The following is a 23,378-nucleotide window of genomic DNA, read 5'->3' as shown; positions in this document are numbered from 1 at the left end:
AGTGTCTAAGCGAAAGAGTGTCTTGTTCCCATGAATTCTGAGAGGACCTGAGTCGCATTGTTCTAGGATATATAATCATTGGTAGCTCCGCTGTAGTACGGAGAACGAATAAGATACTATAGCTAGCCGGATAGAGGTTTCTGTGCACTGAGGCGTGTTTTTGGTACACCACAGCATACCGAGGTCCTGGTTTGCTGTGATGTGGGGAGCGAGCCGCGAGCCAGTGCTGTGGGGAGAGGGACCGTGAAAAGGGGTATCTCGAATAAGGGTGGGCGTAGTTCGCGAAGTAGCACTTCGCGAAGCTACGCAAAGTGAAGTTCGCACTACGCGAGCTACGCGTAGCACTTCGCGAACTGCGAAGTAACATGTTCGCACTGTGCAAGATGTTGTTTTCAATGAATGCACAGTGCGGACAAGCAACCGGCACTGTGCAATCATTGAAAATGGCATCTTGCACAGTGCGAGCTGTAGTTTTCTGCTGCTCGAGTAGATTTTTACTCGAGCTGCAGCTTTCTCAACGCGAACTGGTAGTTTCTCATCGCGAGCGGTCGCGAGCATACGCGACCCCTCGCAATGAGAAACCTGACCTTCTCGCGTTGGGAATCTCGCCGGGAGGTTTATTTTCCATGCTCGCGATCGCGAACAAGGAAAAAGTCTCGCCAGGATGTCATTTTGCTTGCTCGCGGTCGCGAGCAAGCAAAAAATGACCGCAGCACTACGCAACACTACGCTACGCGTGTTCGCACTGTGCTACGTGCAGTTCGCGTAGTGCGAAGTAGCGCGAACTTCGCAAACTACGCGAGCGTAGCGTAGTGCTTCGCCCAGGCCTAATCTCGAACAGACAGAGCTGCAGTATATTTTCAGTGTTGCCTCGCAGATGTAGAACTACGTACCCGATGGCTTGTAGACGAAGGGATGCGAGCTGACGGACTGAATCACAAAATGGCTGCCAACACTCCCTAGTTTCAACCGTTCACAACCAATCAGCCGCAAGCTCGTGCTCGTAACCCCTCAGCCAATCAGATTTCAGAATTCCCAAATATCGATATCTGTCAAATTTGATATTTCTCAAAAACTGCTGAACGGATTTACACCATTTAAACAAAAGCATGCAAGACCTTTCTCCCTGCCAAATTTGGCGTAATTCCGTTCAGCAATTTGACCTGTGGCCTTGTCTAAAGTTTCCTGTGGAAAATGGATTGAGTAAACACATCTTGGGACCCCCCTTTTTTCTCAGCCCCTCCTTGACCAATCACCCCCAAACTTTCAAGATAGGAGCGATCAAAAAAGAGAAACTTTTTGGAAAAGTTCATAAAGATTCATGAACCTACGCCAAAGTTATAAGCACATGAAAAAATGCTTTTCCTATGGAAACGTGGTCCTAACTATACTATCTACTGGTGACCGCCAGTAGATAATATATATATATATATATATATATATGTATATATATATATATATATATATATATATTCACTTAAAAAACCACAGGTTTCACACATGTTATAGTTAGGTGGACATTTCACTCGTAAAAAACCAATGAAATTCCCCCGTTATAGTTAGTTCAGATAACTATAACTCGCGCGCCCACAATCCACTGCACACGTCACAAATTACATCACTCATGACATGGTCAGTGGCATCACTCATGACATCACTGATGACATCATCCTTTTGATAGAGTGGCGGTCGCGCGAGTTATAGTTATCTTAACTAACTGTAACGGGGGAATTTCATTGGTTTTTTACGAGTGAAATGTCCACCTAACTATAACATGTGTGAAACCTATGGTTTTTTAGGTGAATTTGCAAGGTTTTTTAAATGCTAATTCCTAACTATAACGTGTGTGAAACCTATGGTTTTTTCAGTGAATTTGTACGTTTTTTTAAATGCTAAGTTATGTATTTAGTATGATATTTTTAATATATTTATTTTACAATAAACTACGTATTAAAAAATGTTTTAATTTTTTTATGGTTTTTCACCATGCGCGCACCATGTGCGCACCCCGCGATTTTTTAAAAAAAAATTAAAATGTTTTTTTCAGCCTTCGGGGTCCTTCAGGGACCCCCTGACAAAGGCTAGGGGGTCAGGAACTCTCTACCCTGCCCCCTTTTCACGTTCGCCACCTTCCTTTTTCACTCTTGCACTCAAAACAAACAAAATGGCGGCCGACACTTCCTGATTTCGACCGATTCGAACGTTGACTGACATGTAACCACCAATCACAATTACGCTCGCGCACGTTAGGGAGCGCGCACGGTGCGCGCACGGTGCGCGGCTATAGATATTTATGTACTTTAACTGCAATTTTCTCAGGAACTACTGAACAGATTGACTCCATATATGCAAAAGGCACATCCCTGACCTGAGGACTACCTCTTTGCCAAATTTCAAGTAATTCTGTTCAGCCGTTCGGGCTGTACCTTCGACTAAAGGTACAGCCCGCTTGACGGAGCGCCCCATTAGTTTTGAAAATTTCGCGAGGATTCGTCAACCGGCGCCAAAGTTATTCAAAATAGAATTTTGAGATTTCCTATGGAAACACGGTCCTAACTATAATTATCTACTGGCGACCGCCAGTAGATAATATATATATAAATTCTATTTTGAATAACTTTGGCGCCGGTTGACTTATCTTCGTGAAATTTTCAAAACTAATGGGGCGCTCTGCTCAGCTCCTACCCTGAAAGTCTCGGGGTGATTCGTCAAGCGAGGGCTGAGAAAAAAGGGGGGTCCGAAAACGCGTTTTCCCCATGCATTTTCCCATAGGACCTTTAGTCGAAGGTACAGCCCGAACGACTGAACAGAATTACTTGATATTTGGCAAAGAGGTAGTCCTCAGGTCAGGCATGTGCCTTTTGCTTAAATGGTGTAAATCCGTTCAGTAGTTCCTGAGAAAATCAAAAGTAAAATCATATATATATCTGGGCGGAGCCTAACCACACATCCCATCGTGAGATCTGATTGGCTGTCAGCACTTCATCCAAGAAGTGTTGGCAGCCATCTTGGGACCAATATACATGATAGCACCTCATTAAAAAGCATTGCAGTTAATGGAAGGTTTTAAGACTTTAGTTACATTATAAATCATGTGTTGATGGTACCATACTCATTTTAGGAATTGTGGTGTGTTCTAAGGTGATTTTACCATGTGAAAAAGCCTTCTGCTGTGATATCATGAATCATGTTTGAGAGAAAACTATTTTCTCATGCTTTTCCCACAGAGGTTTGGAAGGTGATCTATAAGCTGACTGAGAGCATATTTTCTGTAAATTCACATTATCTTTCTCATTCATGTGAGAATGAAGTCTGACATTCTCAGTAAAACATGTACATCCAACAAGGGCAGAGACTGTCAGTTGATTCCTTTGTGTTCTACTGCAGCTTCCCAGAGTGTTCTAAAGAACAACTAGAGCGCTAACAGTCCTACTTATGACAAACGTATGGCACACCTGAAGCCATCTTGGTTGGAATAAAGTGGTAATTCTTAAAAAATGTAATTTAAAAAGGAACAAAATGAGGGGGTCATTTTGCCATAGAAAGTATGATTAGTGCTGCAGAAAGAAAAATTAGGGCACATTTTGAGTGACTTCTCAAATCCTCTTCTATTTCATAAAAAAATTCTGACATGCAGACTGAAACATGCACTTACAATATCAGCAGCAGACTTCCCTGGTGAGCAGTAGCTTTACTACAGTGATCTAATAAGCAACTAGAGTGCTAACATTCTGAATTTATGGCAAATTTGTGACACATCTGAATGCCTTCTTGATGGAATCAAAGTAAAAAAGTGAAAGTATTTCCTACTGAGGAGACTGTAGTAAATGAGGAAATTAGGAAACATCATAACAAATAAGTCTCCCAAAATGGCCACCAGAGACAAAAGAGCCCAAATGTAGCCCAAATATCACCCAGATGTAGCCCAAGTATAGCCCAATGACAGAATGTCCCAGAGTGTTCTAACGAACAACTAGAGCGCTAACAGTCTTACTTATGACAAAAGTATGGCACACCTGAAGCCATCTTGATTGGAATAAAGTGGTAACACTTAAAACATTTAATTTACAAAGAAACAAAATGAGGGGGTTCATTTTGCCATAGAAATTATGATTAGTGCTGTAGAAAGAAAAATTAGGGCACATTTTGACTTCTCAAATCCTCTTCTATTTCATAAAACAATTCTGACATGCAGACTGAGACATGCACTTTGAATACCAGCAGCAGACTTCCCTAGTGAGCAGTAGCTTTACTACAGTGATCTAATGAGCAACTAGAGTGCTAACATTCAGAATTTATAGCAAATGTGTGACACATCTGAATGCCTTCTTGATGGAACCAAAGTAAAAAACTGAAAGTATTTCCTACTGAGGAGACTGCAGGAAATTAGGAAACTTCATAACAACTAAATCTCCCAAGATGGCCACCAGAGACAAAAGAGCCCAAATGTAGCCCAAATATCACCCAGATGTAGCCCAAGTATAGCCCAATGACAGAATGTCCCAGAGTGTTCTAATGAACAACTAGAGCGCTAACAGTCTTACTTATGACAAAAGTATGGCACACCTGAAGCCATCTTCATTGGAATAAAGTGGTAACACTTAAAACATTTAATTTACAAAGAAACAAAATGAGGGGGTTCATTTTGCCATAGAAATTATGATTAGTGCTGTAGAAAGAAAAATTAGGGCACATTTTGACTTCTCAAATCCTCTTCTATTTCATAAAACAATTCTGACATGCAGACTGAGACATGCACTTTGAATACCAGCAGTAGACTTCCCTAGTGAGTAGTAGCTTTACTACAGTGATCTAATGAGCAACTAGAGTGCTAACATTCAGAATTTATAGCAAATGTGTGACACATCTGAATGCCTTCTTGATGGAACCAAAGTAAAAAACTGAAAGTATTTCCTACTGAGGAGACTGCAGGAAATTAGGAAACTTCATAACAACTAAATCTCCCAAGATGGCCACCAGAGACAAAAGAGCCCAAATGTAGCCCAAATATCACCCAGATGTAGCCCAAGTATAGCCCAATGACAGAATGTCCCAGAGTGTTCTAATGAACAACTAGAGCGCTAACAGTCTTACTTATGACAAAAGTATGGCACACCTGAAGCCATCTTCATTGGAATAAAGTGGTAACACTTAAAACATTTAATTTACAAAGAAACAAAATGAGGGGGTTCATTTTGCCATAGAAATTATGATTAGTGCTGTAGAAAGAAAAATTAGGGCACATTTTGACTTCTCAAATCCTCTTCTATTTCATAAAACAATTCTGACATGCAGACTGAGACATGCACTTTGAATACCAGCAGCAGACTTCCCTAGTGAGCAGTAGCTTTACTACAGTGATCTAATGAGCAACTAGAGTGCTAACATTCAGAATTTATAGCAAATGTGTGACACATCTGAATGCCTTCTTGATGGAACCAAAGTAAAAAACTGAAAGTATTTCCTACTGAGGAGACTGCAGGAAATTAGGAAACTTCATAACAACTAAATCTCCCAAGATGGCCACCAGAGACAAAAGAGCCCAAATGTAGCCCAAATATCAACCAGATGTAGCCCAAGTATAGCCCAATGACAGAATGTCCCAGAGTGTTCTTAAGAATAACTAGAGTGCTTACTGTCTTACTTATGACAAAAGTATGGCACACCTGAAGCCATCTTGATTGGAAAAAACTGGTAACACTTAAAACATTTAATTTAAAAAGGAACACAATGAGGGGGTTCATTTTGCCATAGAAATTATGATTAGTGCTGAAGAAAGAAAAATTAGGGCACATTTTGAGTGACTTCTCAAATCCTCTTCTATTTCATTAAAAACTTCTGATATGCAGACTGAAACATGCACTTTTATTACCAGCAGCAGACTTCCGTGGTGAGCAGTAGCTTTACTACAGTGAGCTAATGAGCAACTAGAGTGCTAACATTCAGAATTTATGGCAAATGTGTGACATATCTGAATACCTTCTTGATGGAATCAAAGTAAAAAACTGAAAGCATTTCCTACTGAGGAGACTGCAGTAAATGAGGAAATTAGGAAACTTCATAACAAATAAATCTCCCAAGATGGCCACCAGAGACAAAAGAGCCCAAATGCAGCACAAATATCACCCAGATGTAGCCCACATGTAGCCCAATGACAGAAGTGTGCAAAACACTTATTGTTTGAGTATCTGCAGTTTTATATAGTGCAGACATGTCAGGTAATGGAGTGCTTTACATGAGCATTGGTTACATCACACAAGACCAAATTCATTTTGGTTGTAGACATGGGGAGATTAAGTGATTTGACCAGAATCACAGAATGTTGAGCTGAAGCAGAAACTCCAACCTGGTTCCCCAGTTGCAAAGTCTGCAGCTCTGGAAGTAACACCACATCCTCTCCCCTAGGTGCAACATTTAATCAAGTGGTCAACTGGATAAAAAAACATAAAGAATACCAATAATGTAAAAGTTATTTGTCGCTATTTGAAAACTCAGAAAATATGTCCTCATTTTAGTTTTTTAGAGCACTAACCATAATTTTGATGCAAATAAGACCCTCTCATATATGTAAATTCTAAAGGAAATACTCTATGTATTACAGTTTTGATTACATCAAGATGAGGTCAAGCGTTCCACACTTTTGTAATAAATATAGAATGTTAGCAATCTAGTTGTTCATTGGGATACTGTTGAGAGGCAGAGGCCAGGGGCACAGACTCTGAAAATGCAACAATTTGACCACACTGGGCAGGCAGGAAGGGCAGTGGCAGCACAACAGACTATGGAGGGCAGTGGAAAGGGGGGCAGGGGCAACAAACCAACAATACAGGACTGGCAAAAGAGGCTGTGGCAATATAATACACCATTGTGGGCAGAAGGAAGAGGCAGTGGTAGTACAACCATACATGCCAACAGACCCGTTTCAGCCAGGAAACGTCCAATTTTTTTAAGCTCAAATGGGCTTTATTTGATCTCTCTCCTGTCTACAATCTCCTCTTTTTCAATGTAACTCAAAGGGGAAATTCAATACCCCAGTAAAATCTCCCTCTTACCAAGTTCAAAATGTTCGCAAGTATGGTACATTGGATCATGGTAGAAAGGAGGAATTGGGGTAGGGACATGGACTCGGATAACAGAGGACAGGAGGGACTTGGAGAGGTGCACCAAACTGACCCTACAGGGCAGGCATCAGGGTTTGCAGCAGCACAATACACCACACAGTGCATGTGGGACAGGAGTGCAGCACAACAATCCATAGAAAGCAATAGGGAGGGGACAGGACCATGCACATGGACAACAGAGAACAGAGGGGAAAGAGGCAATGGTAGCTAGCTGACCATAATGGGCAGACAGGAGAGAAAGCTGCAGCATAACAGACCATAAAGGGCAGGAGGGATGGATCAGGGGCATTGCAATGAAACAGACAAGCCAGGAGGGAGGGAGGGAATAGGGGTCTGCACATGGAAACAGAGGGCTGGGGGCAAGGGGGCAAGGCAGGAGCAGCAAGATGACCATGGAGGTCAGGCAGGTTGGGCACTAGAAACAAAACACACCATGGAGAGCAACAATGAGACTAGGATGGCATACACACAGACCATGGAGGGAAGGTGGGAGGGGGTCAGGGGCAGCTAGCTGACCACACAGGGAAGGTGGGAGGGGTCATGGCAGCACAGAAGACCATGCATGGCAAGCGGGAGGGTTAGTGGCAGCACAATGGCTATGATGGGCAAGAAGGAGGGTGCAGGGGCATGCACAAAGGACCATGGAGGATAGAAGGGAGGGTCAGGACCTGGGCACAGACAAGAGAGTTCAGGGGAAGGGGCCTCACAACAGACCGCGCGGGCAGGCAGGAGGAGCAGTTGCAGCACAACAGACCAGGGAGGGCAGAAGGTTGTGGCAGTAAAATGGACCCTGGAGGACAGGAGGAAGGGGATAGGGGCATGGCATGTGGACAGGCAGGGTGGAGGTGGCAGGGACAGGTTACAGTCATCTGACAATGCTAGGCAGGTGGGAGGGGAGTGGCAGCTCAACAGAACACTCAGAGTAGATAGGAGTGGCAGGTCCATGGAACATGGTGGGCAAAAAGGATGGAGCAGGGGCATGCACAAAGACATCGGAGGGCAGGGGGAAGGAGAATAGGGGCAGCAAGCTAAGCACAGAGGCTAATCAGGAGGTCAATGATGGGCCATAGAATTGGGCAATGGAGGGCAGGAGGAGTGGACTGGTACATCATGCTAAATGGAGGGCAGTGGCAGTGCTCCAGCGCGGAGTGCAAAATCCCTCCCTACCGTTGCGGACTAAAAGATCTCACACACGCACACTATCCATACATTCGCTGGTGGGGCCCATAACACCAACACACACTCACCATCAGTCCGTACGAGAGGCGATTATCCTTCCAAATGCTGGATAATGAGGGAGGAAGATACCACTTTACCCTAATGAGCAACAAACCTACAAACCCTTCTTATACTCATTAGGCCCTAGATTCTACATTTGGTATTCCCCTCATGACCGGGATGGATCTGTTAGTTGTAGATTTAAGTGAATTTCTAATACTCTAATTAACCTTTTCATTAACACATTTCAATGAATAAACAACCCAACTAATTTCTGTAGGTGTTCAAATCCAAATTTTTATTAATATTGCAGATTAAATCATTCATTTGATCAAGTTGCCATTCATATTTACCTATTCTGGCTAAAGTCGTCCTCTATGTCAAATCTGGCAATCTCGCAAATCTATTCCCATCAATTTAGCAGGTTAAGTTCATCAGGATTTTGGGCATTAATTTAGTCCGTCAAAGATTCAGGCTAACAGCTGGCCTGCAGTGTCACCGTCCTCTTCGTCAGCATATCATCAGGAAATCGAAGGAGCGACCCACCAACCTCTCTATTCTATGGGTTTTATAATAATTTCAATAGCAAAATGTAACAATATTGAGTTTTAAACTGTTCTGATTGGCTGATCAGGGGTCAACCTCTCCGTTCCCATAAGGTTTAGTCGATGTTGTCAGCATACTTGCTGGTTCCGGTTCTTTAATAAAGCCTTTTGTCTGTAGCGCTGGCACCTTTCCCAGTGGCCTTGATAAGTACAGCTTGCCTGGGGTCAAGACAGGGCCATTGTTGCTCATCTTTTAGCGCAGGCGCACTTCACCCAAGCCTGGTTCAGCGTCGGCAGTTGGGTTAGGCACCAAAAGCAGCCATCATTTGATAGGCCAGAATAGTCAATTTAAGCAAAGAAACACAAAAATGTAATTAATACATAGAAATGACTAATTAAATGTTATTCCCTCGCTAATACCCATATGTGTGTGTATTTATCTAGCCAAAAGCAACAGTCAATGCGATTTATACTTACTAAATAAAGCACGAATCACAATTTCATCACCAAAGCGACATATATCATGCAATGTTCTAATTATCTATCATTAATATGCGTACGAAATTTAGTTCACGTCATTAATTAGGCCATGCAGATGCAAATCCCACATGTATTTCGGTCATTAATAAGGTTGATTAGTTATTTCCACATCACTCCAAACCATTCGTACGATTATGATTAATTAATTAATCTAATTAATAAAACGCAATGCAAAATGGGATGGGTATACAAAAATTTTGCATAACCCGCTCCAGCAGCAGCACATCAGACCATGCATGGCAGAAGGGAGGAGGCTAGTCCATGGATTCAGACAACAGAGGATAGGGAGGAGGTGGATGGGGCAGCAAGGTAACTGTTCAGAGAAGGTGGGTATTAGGAACTTTATTGTTTTTAAAATGTGTGTCTGTGCAAACTACTTAAAATATTAACAAGTATGCAGCATAATCTCACTTTTATTCAGGAAGAAGAGGACGTTTGTGACTGTGACTCCGGGCTCACTTGGCAGAAACATCCCCTGACCCTCCACCCCCCATCGCAAAATGTAATGCCCGTGAAAAGGGTAGGTGGACGCAGTGTTATATAGAACATAGTCCTGAGAGCACGATTGAAAATGAAAACTAGATATAGTATATGATATAAACTATGCACCAAAAAGTGTGATATGAGATGAACCGGGGCGTGAAATATAATATGCAATACATTGTGCGCAATGACAGATTCATTGGAGAGCGCGAGATAGCACAGGCACTAGCGCGTGCTATGCGATATGCGCCTTGGAGTGTAATATGCACAGGGCAGTGTTGTGTAACCTAACTAGTCTCTAAAGTTGTAATATAAAATATGTGCTGGGGAGCGTAACGTTGCATATGCACTGTGACAAAGATATGGATCCCAGATTGTAATATGTATGGCATAGCGCTGTGCGTTATAACATAGGTATCGAGGAAGGCACGTTAGATGGGGCAATATAACCCGTGCGAAGGCAAGTGTGGCACGACATATTCACGGGGTGATGTTACAGTGCACATGGGCTAGAGAGTGTCATAGCATACGCACTAGCTGGTGGAATACAACACAGAGGTGTGAGGCACTCGGCGGGCACTGGTGGGTGTAACATATCATTGGGCTCAGCCAGGAGCACGCTGTGACTCTCAAGTGAGGTTTGTCTCCTTTCCAGAGAGTAAAATAAAAAGTATTACATATCCGGCGGTGGATGTGTGTTTTAATAACCGGGAGGGGGATTTCTTGCATAGTTTGGTAGAATTTTTGTCAATTCCCCTTTGAATGGCTTGGTGTGCGTGTATATTAAATGTGCCTGTCAATAGCTACCCATGTTTGTATAAATAAACGACAAGGGTGTCTACTTGGAGAGTACCCATCGGCGGGGGTGCCGAGATTAGGCACGGTAGGGCGTCAGACACGTCCGAGCTTCACTGGCAGTGTAAATGCATTCCATGTGGATTAATTCTATGCATAGTCGCCTTTTAATGAATTTCACGCAAATCGTCATGGTGATAGGTACATACGGTTTGTCCAGCATGTCCTAGGTTTTTCTATAAATATATATTTTTTTAAAATAATAAAAAACAAAGGCCGGCCCCGGGGGATGGGGTCCCCGGGGCCATAAGTGGCCTGAGGAGGGGGGCAACGCAGCCCCCTCCTAAAGATTTTTTTTAAAAAAAGGTCATGACCCGGGGGTTGGGGTCCCCGGGGCGATTAAAGCCTTGAGAGGGCCAAATGTATTTTTTTCAACAAAAAAAATTAGGGTGCAGGCCCTGGGGGATGGGGTCCCCAGGGGCAGTAAATTAGAAAAAGAAGGGGGGCCACACAGCCCTCCTTCTTAAAAAAATAAAATAAATAAAAGAGCGGCATCGCACCGGAGGCCACGCCCCCTCCTTGCAGCACTCTGCAAACGCGCCCCCTGGCCAGTTGTAGGTTGGGGAATTAATTCCCCTTCAATACTGAGGGTCCCTGAGGGCCAACTAGCCCAACAGGTATCTCCAGTATGCGCCAGGGTGCTGCGTTGCAGACAGGTGTTCTGAGGCCACGCCCCTTTTTACACCTATATGCAACGCAGCTCTGTGGCGCTTACTGGAGGTACCTAGTGGGCTAGTTTGACCCTAGGAACCCTTAGGATTCAAGGGGACTTAATCTCTCAACTTAGAACGGCCACAGGGCACATTTACACAGTGGTAAAGGGAGGGGATGGGGCCTGAGGTGACGTGTACAAACACGCCCTGTGGCTCGTTTTAAGTTGGGGAAATAATTCCCTTTCAATCCTGAGGGACCCTGGGGGCCAACTAGCCCACCAGGTGCTTCCAGTAAGCGCCACTGCTCTACGTTGCAGAGAGGTGGTGCAGGCCGTGCCCCTTTTTACTCCTCTCTGCAATGGCGCTTACTGGACGTACCTAGTGGGCTATTTTGCCCCTAGGGATCCTCAGGATTCAAGGGGACTTAATCTCCCAACTTAAAAAACGGCCACAGGGCGTGTTTACACAGTGGGGAAGGGAGGGCACGGGGCCTGAGGTGATGTGTGCAAACATGCCCTATGGCGCGTTTTAAGTTGGGGAAATAATTCCCCTTCAATCCTGAGGGCCCCTGGGGGCTAACTAGCCCACCAGGTGCTTCCAGTAAGCGCCACTGAGCTGCGTTGCAGAGAGGTGGTCCAGGCCGTGCCACTTTTTACACCTCTCTGCAACGCAGCTCTGTGGCGCTTACTGGAGGTACCTAGTGGGCTAGTTGGACCCTAGGGACCCTCAGGATTCAAATGAACTTAATCTCCCAACTAAAAACGGCCACAGGGCGTGTTTACACAGTGGTGAAGGGAGGGGACGGGGCCTGAGTTAACATGTGCAAACAAGCCCTGTGGCGCGTTTTAAGTTGGGGAAATAATTCCCCTTCAATCCTGAGGGACCCTGGGGGCCAACTAGCCCAACAGGTGCTTCGAGTAAGCGCCACAGCGCTGCGTGGCAGAGAGGTGGTCTAGGCCGTGCCCCTTTTTACATCTCTCTGCAACGCAGCTCTGTGGCGCTTACTGGAGGTACCTAGTGGTCTAGTTGGAGCCTAGGGACCCTCAGGATTCAAGGGGACTTAATCTCCCAACTTAAAACGGCCACAGGGCGTGTTTACACAGTGGGGAAGTGAGGGGACGGGGCCTGAGGTGACGTGTGCAAACACGCCCTGTGGCGCGTTTTAAGAGGTAGTTTTATTTCACTGCCCTATTATATACTAGGGGCTTACAGAGGAGGTCATGCTGATCACAGGGGGACCCCAACGCATAGTGTTCCCTAGTGTATGTAGGTGTTTTCACTGTATTCTGAGTGTCTTTTAACATAGCACTGGCTCTAGGACTGGTTAGTCAGACTCAGTTACCACCAGTATCCGTCTGAAAAAGTTGAGGGTACAGGATGATTTTGCAACAAGGCTTCTTTCTGCTCTTCTGTTTGTTCTTTCTGCACGTTATCCTTCTTCCTGCACTTTTCTTCATCTTTGAGGACTTCTGTTGCTTCTTTCTGCATTTCGTTTTTTTCTTTCTGTGCGTTTTTTCTACTTTCTTCACATGTCCTATCTCTGTAGGCATGGTTAGAAATTAGCATTTAAAAAACCTTAGAAATTCACTGAAAAAACCATAGGTTTCAGGGGCGTTCTAGTTAGCTGGACTTTTCACTCGTACAAAACCATTGAAATTCCCCCGTTATAGTTAGTTCAGCTAACTATAACTCGCGCGCCCGCAATGCACTGCTGATGATGTCACATATTACATCACTCATGACATGATCAGTGACATCACTCATGACATCACTGATGACATCTCAAATGACATCACTGATGACATCATCCTTGTGATAGAGTGGGAGACCTCCTCTCCCCCTAATATAACCTTTGATGCACACATTCAAAAAATAGAAACTAAAATTTTCAAAACAATGGACATACCAATATCAGTTACAACAACCTATTCAGTAATTCTAAGATCCACATACACATCCACTCATTCACCAACAGTCCTATACAGTCACTCATACATGTACTCACTCATCATATGTACTCATACACCTATACATCCTGTTACACAACGCCCCTCATCCATAGAGTTACTCACACACATAGTCACTCATGCTAATAAAGAATCAAACATCCATTTACTTGCATATACAGTTATACACACACCACCACACTTACTTCTACAGAAACTTACACATACTTAGTCTTTTAAACAATCACTTATAGAAACACATACTTATTCATACAGGAACTCTTTCAATCTCTCACTCTCACATATACTCACTTATATACACCAATAGTCACATATACTAGTTTAAAACATATGTAGTTACTCATAAAGACACTATTGAGACAGTCATTCACTCACTAACACACCCATGCACACACTCATCCACCCATACAGTCCTGCACACATGCTGTCTTCAACACATACAAACAGTGAGTCACTCATTCATGCACCTATGTACTACGTAATACCCCCCACCGAACCATACAGACACTCAGACACTCATACTGATACTCAAAAAACCAACTAATAACCTATATAGACACTCATGTAGCTACTCACCAACCCATGCAGCCACTTATACACAAAGTGAGAGACTGATACAGATATTTACATATTTAAACATTACTCACTAAGCCATGTATTCACTAAGATACACTTAATCAGTCAGTTATACAATCAATTTTTAAAAAACAAATCATCCATTTAGACACTTATATACCCATTTATTCTTCCATCGACCTTGAGATATACATATATAAAACATGCAATTTTCAGAAAAACACACATTCACTGGATGATGTCATCAGTGATGTCATCAGTGATGTCATTTGAGATGTCATCAGTGATGTCATGAGTGATGTCACTGATCATGTCATGAGTGATGTAATATGTGACTTCATCAGCAGTGCATTGCGGGCGCGCGAGTTATAGTTAGCTGAACTAACTATAACAGGGGAATTTCAATGGTTTTGTACGAGTGAAAAGTCCAGCTAACTATAACGCCCCTGAAACCTATGTTTTTTTCAGTGAATATATATATATGTATATATATATATATATATTCACTGAAAAAACCATAGGTTTCAGGCACGTTATAGTTAGGAATTAGCATTTAAAAAACCTTAGAAATTCACTGAAAAAACCATAGGTTTCAGGGGCGTTATAGTTAGCTGGACATTTCCCTCGTACAAAACCCTAGAAATTCCCCTGTTATAGTTACTTCAGTTAACTATAACTCGTGCCCCCGCAATGCACTGCTGATGACGTCACATATTACATCACTCATGACATGGTCAGTGACATCACTGATGACATCACTGATGACATCTCAAATGACATCACTGATGACATCACTGATGGCGTCATCCATGTGACAAATTAGTTCACCTTCTCACACCCTTTGATACACCGACTCAAAATTTCAGACGGCCATTTTGACAACCATAGATACTCCAATACCAATAACTACACACCCACTCATTGACTTTTAGGTCTACATACATGTCCACTCACTCACCCATACAGTCACTCATACTTACAGTCACTCTGTGCATTTATACACCTATATAGACACTCATACACTGCCAATCATCCATTGAGGTACTGACACATCTAGTCAGTCATGCAAATAATTAATCACAGTCCAATTTACTCACCTATACAGTTAAACACACTCAAGTTCACTTACTCATAAAAATACTAACAAATTCTGTGTCTTTCTGCAGAAAAACAAACAGCACATGACACAGATATCCTTGCACTGCATACAGCCACTCCCAAAATCACACACTCTCACATATAGATAGTTATATACTCTTACACACATATACACTGCGTTTCACATATGTAGTTACTGACACATGTACAACTGAGATATACATCCAATCACTAACACACCCTTACATACAGTCACCCAACCATACAGTCCATCACAGATGCACTCTTAAAACCATGCAGCCACTGAATCACCCACTCACACATCTAGTCACAGAGTCACACACACCCTACCCACACAAACACTCAGGCACCCATACAGATACTCAGACAACCAATCAATAACCCATATAGACACTCATATAGCTATTCACAAAACCATGCAGCCACTTATACACCAAAACACAGACACATACAGACATTCACACAGTTTAGTCACTAGTCTGCAGTAAGATACATTTAATGACTCACTTATAGAGTCAGTTACGCACCTAGAAAATCATCCATTCACACACTTGTACACCCACTTATTCTTCAACAGGCCTTTCCCTATATATATTAAACATATTAAAACTGTTCAGAAACAGATACTCAATGGATGATGTCATCAGTGATGTCATCAGTGATGTCATTTGAGATGTCATCAGTGATGTCATGAGTGATGTCACTGACCATGTCATGAGTGATGTAATATGTGACGTCATCAGCAGTGCATTCCGGGGGCGCGAGTTATAGTTAGCTGAACTAACTATAACAGGGGAATTTCTAGGGTTTTGTACGAGGGAAATGTCCAGCTAACTATAACGCCCCTGAAGCCTATGTTTTTTTCAGTGAATATATATAGATATATATTTATACACACACACACATATATATATATATATATATCTGTATCTCCGCTGCTAAAATCCCATAGGTTGGACAAAAGGACACAGACTCCTGTTGTTTCATGCTGTACATTTTTCTCTTTATTGTCAATGGTCCGCCATGACGCCAAAACATTGAAATATATTGTAACATTTTATAATATTTAAATAAACAGTTTTAAACATTCAATTATATTTCATAATTGTTATTAAACATTTGAAATTAATTATAATTAATTAAACACAGTTTTATTATACATACTAAATAATAATTAACAAAATGCTTGTAAGGGCAGGATCATAATTATTTTTTAAAAAAAATGTTAATGGAATACAAAGTTTGTTGAAATTATTCAAATATTTGATACACTTTTTTTAAAGAGTTAATCTGCTGTAAATTTTTGTTTTATTAGTTCTAGGTTAAATGCGTATTTTAAATTATTTCATAATGATATGTTACATTAAAACATGTTAAATATATGTTTTAGTCAATAAACATTGCTCATTTTCCCAATACTTTCCCATACGAAGATCTCTACCACCTGTGAAAAGTTACAAGTGGTAACTTTACATTAGTAAATTCAGTCTTTGGTGTTTGAACCTCCGAACTGAGAGGTTGGAGACATGTAAGTCTACAGTTAAATGGAAATCTACACTCAGAAATGGTGAATAGCAAAAAAGTGTAGACTTTCACCTAGGTTTAGAAGTAAACATACACGCAAGTAAATACAGATGTGTGTTTTTACCTTCGTGAATAGGCCTTAGGTGTGGTGTCTTTATATGGAGGTATGAGATCTTCAGGAAGGTTGTTGAGAGTGCTTGTGGCAAAGTTGTTAATTTTATCAGAAGGGATGAATTAATATTTATCAGGGCCGGACTGGCTGTAGCAGGCACCAGGCGTTTCCCCGGTGGGCCGCCAGGGCAAGGGCCGGGTTTGGGTCCCTGGGAGCCGTTTTTGTCACCGGGGACCTGCAATATCGGCCCCCCGGTAACAAAATCGGCCGAAACTGGCCCTTGCAAACAGCTCGGCTGCACCCCCTCTGTGCCCCCAGGGGGGCCGGCCGAGCAGTTTGCCTGGGCTGGTTTCGGTTCCCAGTCTGGCCCTGGCTATTACAGTAATAGGGGGAATATTGGGGTGAGAATATGATTGGATATGTGGGTAGGGAAGTAAGCTCTGTTTTAATGGAGTTTGGCAGGGGGGGGCAGAGTCATCCAAAGCCTGATGGCTGTGAGACAATTGGAGGTTCTTAACTAGACACAAGGTTAGAAACATGGAAAGAGAAGAACATATCAGCTTCATATAGGTGATAGGTGAAACTGAAGAACACATGTAGCATTTGACTGAGTGATGAATCTCTTACCAGGCTGTTTGGCAGAATTTGGCTTGATACACCGGATGTAGGCAGGCTCCTTTGCCATCAAGATTTCTATCAGACTATTCAGGCTTTGCTTGAACTGAGTAGTAACCTATGAAACACATTAAGAACATTTGTTTAATAACACCTCCTTTCACGTGATCAAGGCATTTCACACCCATTTATTAGGTTTCAGAGGAGAACTAAAGCACTTCAAAATGCTGGTGATAGTTTCTCTGACAAAGTGACTGGATCTACTGCCTCCATTGGTGGAGAATATTTCAGCAGAAATCTGACAATAACTCTCTCCCCTGACAGACTTTTCACCATTATACATGGCATACATAAGTAACTTAACTGCCCAGCAAGCGGGGTAGTTCAGTTAATTAGCATGTTAATGAGACTAAACTTAATGTTGGTAATGAACTATGACCCTCATCATGGCAGCCTTTCATAGAATCACACAAGGTGAAAACTGAGTATTGTCCACATACAGGGGTTAGCTGAGTTTATGAGCATCCACTATGTGTGCTCACTTGGTTGCATAGCAGAGAAGAAACTGTACTCAACCTATGGAAATATATCTACTCCTTATCCAAATTCACTTTAAACATGTGGAAAAGCATGGCTACAATATATACAGCTATTTGCAGTAATGCACAAAATGAGACAAATATAGAGTTTACGGTTGGCATCATGATCTATGTGGTAGTAAAAATGGTCTGATGGTTAAGGCAGGGCTATATTCTCTCCAGATTACCCTCTCACAAACCCAGCAGTATAGTTCCCAAGGTGTTGGCACTGCCATTGGTTAAGAAGTTGGGCTGACACAAGGTCATTGTAGGATCAAATGTGGATTAAGGGATCTTGTACATTAAAAATAAACAAAAGAAAATCAAGTATCGACAGCTGCGCTAAGCTCTCTCTGACTTTTTTCACACTAAGATTTAGCAGATTCTGAGCTCTTTCACACCTCAATCTACCTTCTGGTCTACCCTTTATGTCCTCTGTTAGTCTCCCTGTTTGGTTTTCTTTCACCCTGGATAAAATGGATGGCATTACCTTCAGAATCAAGGATATCTCGTTTGGCTCCCACTTTGACCCCAGTCCTTCCAGGAGTACTAAATTTATTACGCCGTCTATGGCCCCTGTTTTACTATGATTCTGTAACTAATCCCCCTCTACAGAGGTAGTTCCCTTTTCTTGGAAAACTGTTCTTGTTAATAACTTAAAGAAGAAACTCTCGCTAGACCCCTTGGTCCTAGCTGACTAGAGGAAATTTTTTTTATTCACTTTTTTGAATATATTGAAGACTACTCTGTTTTGCACCCACACCAATTGGGTATTTACTCTAGTATGAGCATAGAAACTGTGCTTACTACCTCTGGTGACCATATCAGGAAGACTCTGGATTCTGGGGGCACTGTGGTCTTGATTTGCCTCAATTTGTCAGAGCCATTTGATACAGGAACCCATGACATTCTCCTTACCCATCTTGCTGCTGCTGGCCTCCAAGACCCGGTACTTAGTGGGTTTGCTTCTTTTCTTGACACTCAGATGCAGGCGGTTTCTATGGAACAGATCCTCTCCTTTAACACAAACAATTGTGGTGTTCCTCAGTGATCTTGCCTGAGCCCCTTGCACTTCAACCTGTATGTTACTCCTCTGGCCGACCTGATTGCTGCCTATGACCTTCAATTTGTTTCAACACTCAAATCATTCTAAGCCTGCAAGATGACTTTTAATCCCTTCAGATTCAGTTTAAACAGTGTATCTGTCAAGTCATTAAATAGGTTAATGACAACTCTCTTCAACTGAACACCAATAAAGCCAAAGTTCTCAATTTTATCAGTGCCGCTATCTGGACTTCTGACTGGTGGCCCGACTCTCATGGTGTCTGCTGCACTCCGACTGACACTGCTCGCAATCTCAGAAACATCTTTAACTCTGGGCTCTCCTTCGAAGTCCATGTCAACAAGCTAACGACCACCTGTTTTTTGATGCTGAATGTGAGTAAGGATGAAGGATCTTGAAGGAGTTAGGATGCTCAAGGCCACTCTTGTGTAGACTTTGAGCATTAATTGCCTTGACTAATGTGACAAGGTTTACGCCTGGCTTTCTGCACTTCTTATCAACAGACCTCCGCCCATCTGGTCCTCAGAATTAATAGAAGTACTAGTGTATCTGCCTATTTAGTAAAGCTCTACCGGAGGCCTATCAAGGAATGCTCAGTCTTCAAGGCTCTCTGCTTCTGAGACAGGCAACAGAAAGGGAAAAAGAGATAGGGCATTTACCTTTTTAAAAAAGGAGGAATGCATAACAATAGCATTTCTATTATTTTTTTTTAAAGTTAAAATAGTTTTATTTGTGGCATTGATCAAGCAATCCTAATGGGACTTACATTTAATGGCATGGAGTACATCACAGTCATTAATCAATGTTGGGCCCCACCACAGTCGCAGGATTCCTTTTTCACCCAAAAGTGCCTATAGAAGAAACTGCAGGAGTTTACAGCTGTCTCCATCAAATATTTACCTTTTGTGAATTCACTGCAGTTTTAAATCTTGAAATGGCCTTTTGAATAAGGGCATTGTTTTATTTTCCTGCCAGGTATTACGGTAGTTGTAATGGGCTAAGGACAAAATATTTAAATATTTATTTAAAAGCTTATCAAAAGTTACTCACTGTCTCAGGTCTTTTTCTGTTGTCCAACTCTGATGAATGAAAACAGTCTCTTATTATGTAGTTCTTAGACTTTATCAATACCTAAAAAGAAAAAAGAACAACTAAGATCCCAGTTAACAGTAGCCCCTGGACACACAACCATCTGATCATCCAGTACTGATTGTGCAAAGGATAATTCTTAAAGACATTTTGGATCTCAAGGCTTTGCTCAATAACCCCTCCTCCTCTGACAAAAAGGCATCAGAGCTGAATTACTCTAGTGGCACCTTCAAAAAGCTATCAGCTGCACACTCAATAATGTTCTGTTACAAATGTGAACTGCAAATACATTAAATTTTCTAAAGCGTAACTACCACAGAGATAGCATTACCTCACTGTGTAGTGCTTACTGACAGGGGATAGAGTCAGGCTAAAAGGGGTAAGTTGAGGGGCTGTTGAGGGGCTGTTGAGGTGGCGGCATCCTTTTCAAATGGTTACATACAGCTATGAAGATAACAAAGAGGAGCTAATTGGAAATAAAGTAGCTATTTGGTGGCAAGTAGACCGATGAGGGTAAAAGGGGCATATCATGATTTCATTCTCTGCACTCTGGGGAAGAGAATGGTTTTAAAAAAAAAATAGGCCAGCTGTGATTCACATAGAGTGGTTGATCCATTTAGGGTAAGTGACCCTCAGGGCCTTTCTGTGCTGTCTGAAGATCAGCAGTTACACAGCATACACTGAGCAGTGGCAAAACTTGCAGCTCTTTCTGCCCTACATAGAGTATTACCAGGGCAAAACTCAGTAATATAAAAATTAATTATACTGCACAGTGGACAAAATGTTGAGCATCAGCATGAAAATAATGTGGCCTTAATTGACTACATATAAATGCAAATGGATTAAGTAAAGTTGCACAAGTATTCATAGTCTAATGGTGTTACATCCCACAACAAAATAAATCAGAGAACCTTGTAGAGTTGATGGTGTTGCACCTATTCATTTGGAGTTCCTTGCATGCACTATGTTAGTTGATTCCAGTGGTTGTTCACTTAAGCAACTAAACCCACAAATCCTTCGCCAGTACACCTTCTCCTTCCACCTATCACAAATATAACAAGCCACTTTTTGGACCTAAAATATTAAGAGAATGGAATATTTTATGTACACATAATTATTGCTAGGAAGGAAATAAATATCATTCAAAGACTTGCAAGAATGGTATTGATAAATCCAACAAATTGCCCTTGTTGAAATTATCATAACTTGCACAGAAAAGGAGTTGTAAGACTTTCTTGTCTGTAAGCTAAAATCTAGCCTTCCTGAAGTCTTCCCTGACTGGTCAGCTCTAACGGGATTAACCAGGCTGCCTTGATTAGGTGATAAGTGGCCATGCAGGGAGATGCTGTCGGCTGGAGAGAGAGCTCTGCAGATACACAGGAATCACAGAGCAGGGGGAGGGGTCATGAAGCATGAGGCTTCAAAGGAGAAGAGGACAGGCAAGGAATGCCAGGCCTATCTACCCCGTCCCCTGTGTCCCAGACAGATAACAGGTTTAAGGAAGGGATTTTCAGATGTTAGGGGGAGGGTAGGCAAGGAAATGAGCCACACTGTGGGTTGGTTTAGTTAGCTCTTACTGCTCTGCTGGAATTTCAGCCATCATGGATTTTGGGAGAATAGTGCTTTCTGGGACCAGAGTATGCCACATTTTGGAGGAAATGGTCATGTGCCTGGGGGCCCCCCTTAGCCCCTCTGGTCAGGGGGGGCTCCTCTGCTTGATGCCTAGGACCTGAGAATAAATATATGAGAGCTGCATAGTCTCTCAGTTCTTCTACCAGAAACTGTAAGAAGAAGGAGGACTGCCCTGCTGGAAACTGTATCTGCACCGAAGGACCTGCATTTTGAAAGACTGCTCCTGCTGCACACTCTGGCACTACAGCATTGGGGACTTTGCCTTACATCTACTAAGGGTTGAGAAATGGACTAATTTAAAGAGACCCTTTTCAGGACCGAGTACCATGTCTGTGGCCTTGTTACTGGTGGTAGACGCATACTTATCCTCACCAACAACATTCATGTGGCAAACACAAAAGCCAGACAACCCGAGGGTCCTCAAAATTAATGCTCCTCAAAAGTTAGCTGAAAACATGGTTACTGTTGTTTTTATCCAGCAGTCCTAATAAAATGATTGTTACGTAGTGTGATCAAGTTTATTGATGTGACTCCTCAGCACCCCATAACATCCTAATTAAAATGATCCATGGCAAAGTAAAGGTGCTGAGACTCAAACCTATAGAGATGTAATCTTGTTATCATTAGTACTTCATAGTTCTTTTCAGTGTGAGTTCCCTTCACATTACTGCCCTGTGTTTCCTAACTCATGCACTAACTTAGAGATTTTTAGTGTTGCGCTGAAGATGGGAGAAAGAGACAATAGACTCCTTCTGCGTCGACACAGTGGAGAGAATGGGATCATGAGTCCCAGGAGATGAACAAAATGATTTTGTACTTGCATAGCCTGAAATGGGCGAAATTGCAGGCTTTGTGAGTGCAAAAAACAAGTCTGCATAGCATTTTATGGCAAATTTCAAAAACATCTGGTGGTACTTGTGACTAACAAGGAAATGTATCAATGGTCTGTGCCATTTTGTGGCATTCCCTGCAGTCACAAACTCTTGTTTTCAAACCATCATTCACAAAGCGGAAGCTATACATTAGACACAGGTTCTGCTGTGTCAATGTCACCTTCAGGGTATCGGTTGAGAAACATAGCAGTCTATGGGACTGCTGCATCAAACCACAAATGTACTTTATAGTTACCCTGTATCCCTTTAAGGGACATAGACAACAATAATGACATTTTGGTAGTGTGAATTCAATCATTTATTCAGAGATGGAGGTGTGCTGTCCGTCAGACTTCTATCCTTGCCTTCACGCCCATTTGCTAGAATTCACATAAGCATTCCTGTCTCGTTAATAGTAGTAAGCTAGGAACTCTATAAATCCTTGCCTATTTTTCATGCTGTATAAACTTGCATGCCAGATTGCATGTATTATGGCCATTTAATGTCATCAAACAACTCAACTTTAGGTTTCCAGGTATTTCCTGTTACTTCCACCTCTCTCTCTTTCTCATCGTGTTTACTATAGGCATGCATACCATGTCCTCATACTAAATAACACACCGAGGAAACACCTGAAACAACAGGTAGCATTGACGAGGGCCTGAAAAAGCCTTCTCCGTGCTAAATAGTATTAAAGATTGTATCTCAATGGGATGTGGTGTGCCATAGATTTGTGGTCCCTTGAGCCATTTATTATTACAAAATTACCAAATATGAAGCCATTGAAATGATTGTTGCTAAGCAATCTTACTCAAT

At 42.2% G+C, this 23,378-nt stretch overlaps 1 protein-coding gene across 1 annotated transcript in view; it reads right to left on the bottom strand.

The window, feature by feature from the left end:
* The window catches only part of MYO1H (myosin IH), a 606,720-nt gene that overhangs the window by 260,104 nt on the left and 323,238 nt on the right, over window positions 1–23,378 (bottom strand). The window contains exons 18-19 of the mRNA XM_085633501.1: window positions 20,020–20,100; window positions 17,341–17,446 (exon numbers count right to left, since the gene is read on the bottom strand). Of these exons, the coding sequence (XP_085489627.1) occupies window positions 17,341–17,446; window positions 20,020–20,100 (187 nt within the window). The remainder of the gene's footprint in view (window positions 1–17,340; window positions 17,447–20,019; window positions 20,101–23,378) is intronic.

This window comes from Triturus cristatus, chromosome 11 (genome assembly GCF_964204655.1).
Source record: "Triturus cristatus chromosome 11, aTriCri1.1, whole genome shotgun sequence".
NCBI classification, from domain to species: domain Eukaryota; kingdom Metazoa; phylum Chordata; class Amphibia; order Caudata; family Salamandridae; genus Triturus; species Triturus cristatus.
This window is presented reverse-complemented; position numbering and strand designations above follow the sequence as displayed.